Genomic DNA, 2,882 nt, shown 5'->3' with positions numbered 1-2,882 from the left:
GCACAGCAAGACCCAGTTCCAAAGCCTAGCCAAGTCACTTCACTAGTGCAAGTCACTTCACTGTCTTTGCTTTCTTTTTTGAGACAAAGTTTCGCTCTTGTTGCCCAGGCTGGGGTGCAGTGGCATGATCTCAGCTCACTGCAACCTCCGCCTCCCGGGTTCAAGCAATTCTCCCACCTCAGCCTCCTGAGCGGCTGGGACTACAGGCACCCGCCACCACGCCTGGCTAATTTTTGTATTTTGGTAGAGATGGGGTTTTGCCATGTTGTCCAGGCTGGTCTCGAACTCCTGACTTCAACTGATCCACCCACCTCGGCCTCCCAAAGTACTGGGATTACAGTTGTGAGCCCCTGTGCCCGGCCAATCATGAACACTTTCTGTGCCCACCCAACACCTCCCTCCATCATCCATCCATGCCTCCACCTTCTACTCATCTTCCCCATCCTCGCTAGGCAGCCCAAGCCCCTCAGAACCCCCCCAAACCCTCTCAGCCCTCACCACACCTCCTGGTGTATCCCCTCACCCATAACGCCTCTGACACCCACAAATGTCCCACATTCCCTTCATGTTCCCCTCCTCTCCTCCCACACCCAGGATGCTCCATCGATTGACACCCCCAGCCCTGGGGCTGGACCTCCCACTTGCCCTCTAATGCAGGCTCTCCCTTCCTGCCCTCACCCTCCGCCCACAGGCTGATTTGCAACTACTCATCCGTCCTGTGGCCAGATGATATCTGGGATCTGCCACTCACCAGGTGGATGACCTCAGATGATGCAGGCCATGGCGTGTTTTCCGCCCCCGCCCCCACAACTTCCTGTAAGTGACCAGTGCTGGGCACATAGCAAGTGGCGTGGCTGTGCGTTTGGGCATCCTCTCCCCACCAGACCCCCGGGGTGCCCTTACCATGCACCAAGTTGATCTCAGAGCCCAGCAGGAGGATCTCATCAGCCAAGCGCTGAGCGGTGGGCAGCACCTCAGTGTGGTGGGCGCTGATGAGGTACTGCACGAACTTCTGCAGCTGGTCCCGGTTCATCTGGGAGAGTGTCTCGGAGATGGGCAGTCGTAGCTCTACCTGGCGGGCGTGCCGAATGCGGTACAGGGACAGGGCCACGACATGGGCGCAGTAGAAGAGGTCGCGGTTGTCACAGCCGCAGCTCACGGACGTGATCTTGCAGCGATCAAAGCTGATGGAGACGTGGTAGAGGCGCTCGGGCTCTCCAGGACCCCCCGGCTCATGGATGTTTCCGCTCAGATGGAATCCTAAGATCAAAGCCAAACTGTCGCGTCTGTGTCATCCCAGAGACAGGAGGTGTTTGTGACGCACAGCAAGACCCAGTTCCAAAGCCTAGCCAAGTCACTTCACTAGTGCAAGTCACTTCACTGTCTTTGCTTTCTTTTTTGAGACAAAGTCTCGCTCTGTGGCTCAGGCTGGAGTGCAGTGCTGCGATCTGGGCTCACTGCAACCTCTGCCTCCCAGGTTCAAGCGATTCTCCTGCTTCAGCCTCCCTAGTAACTGGGATTACAGACGCACAACACCACGCCAGGCTAATTTCTTTTTTCTTTCTTGAGACAGAGTTTCGCTCCTGTTGCCCAGGCTGGAGTGCAATGGCACAAACTCGGCTCACCGCAACCTCCACCTCCCAGGTTCAAGCGATTCTTCTACCTCAGCCTCCTGAGTAGCTGGGATTACAGGCATGTGCCACCATGCTCGGCTAATTTTTGTAATTTTAGTAGAGATGGGGTTTCACCATGTTGGTCAGGTTGGTCTTGAATTCCTGACCTAGTGATCTGCCCGCCTCGGCCTCCCACAGTGTTGGGATTACAGGCGTGAGCCCCCAAGCCCAGCCCAACACTTGCTTTTAATTATGAAAAATAGTATAGCCATGTCATTGAAGGTGGTTTTCTATGAATACGGCCAGGGCTTCAGGAGCCCCTCAATTTCCTGAGAAGATGCCAAAGGCCTGTGGCGTTCGGGGCGAGGGGCTGATGAAGTAAGCCAGGGACCAGGTCTCCCCTTCACTCCCCCTGCCCCTCCCTGGGCAGCCCAGGTGCCAGGCTCATCTGACTGGTTCGGCAGCTCAGGCCCAGCCTGGGTCATGCAGGGAGATGGCTTTCCTCATACCAGCTGGAGGTGGCAAGGAACCTGCGGTCAGCCGGACCATGTCCCAGCAAAGCGGCTCCAAGTCAGACAGAGCCCACGGAGGGTCGTCTCAGCCCAGCCTCGGCCTCCAGCTGGGAGAAATGGCCTGCTGCCGCCGGAGATCTGGAGTCCCAGGCCTCACTTGTTTTCTGGCTCAGCCTCTATTGGTCCCGTTCTGAGTCCAGCTGCCTGAGGTCTAAGGCCCTTCCACTGTTCTCATTACATCTCCCCCAGTCTCTGCAGCCCTTTTGTTTTCTTAGCTTGAGGTCTGAGCCCACCCCTCACAGCTGATCCTAAACTGCTACTTGGCCGGGCATGGTGGGGCACACCTGTAATCCCAGTACTTTGGGAGGCTGTGGCAAGAGGATCTCTTGAGCCCAGGAATTGGAGACCAGCCTGGGCAACACAGTGAGTCCAGGTCTCTACAAAAAACTTAAAAACTAGTCGAGTGTGGTGGTCTATGCCTGTGGTCCCAACTACTCAGGAGGCTGAGGTGGGAGGATCACTGGAGCTCAGATGTTTGCGACTGCAGCGAGCTATTATCACACCACTGCACTCCAGTCTAGGCAACAGAGTGAGACCCTACCTCTCTCTTTTTTTTTTATTTCCTTTTGAGACAGAGGCTCTCTCTGTTGCCCAGGTTGGAGTGCAATGGCGTGATCTTGGCTCACTGCAACCTCTGCCTCCCAGGTTCAACGGATTCTCCTGCCTCAGCCTCCCAAGTAGCTGGGATTACAGGCAC

At 56.2% G+C, this 2,882-nt stretch overlaps 1 protein-coding gene across 1 annotated transcript in view; it reads right to left on the bottom strand.

Moving 5' to 3' along the window:
* ZSWIM4 (zinc finger, SWIM-type containing 4) overlaps positions 1 to 2,882 on the bottom strand; it is a gene marked incomplete at its 5' end in the record, with an annotated part of 54,151 nt that overhangs the window by 44,332 nt on the left and 6,937 nt on the right. Inside the window, one exon of the mRNA XM_011953394.1 lies at positions 904 to 1,260. Coding sequence (XP_011808784.1) covers positions 904 to 1,260 — 357 coding nt within the window. The remainder of the gene's footprint in view (positions 1 to 903; positions 1,261 to 2,882) is intronic.

The sequence above is a fragment of the Colobus angolensis genome, unplaced genomic scaffold, assembly GCF_000951035.1.
Source record: "Colobus angolensis palliatus isolate OR3802 unplaced genomic scaffold, Cang.pa_1.0 Scaffold36, whole genome shotgun sequence".
NCBI lineage: Eukaryota > Metazoa > Chordata > Mammalia > Primates > Cercopithecidae > Colobus > Colobus angolensis.
The sequence above is the reverse complement of the archived record's forward strand: the minus strand, read 5'-3'. Positions and strand labels throughout refer to the sequence as shown.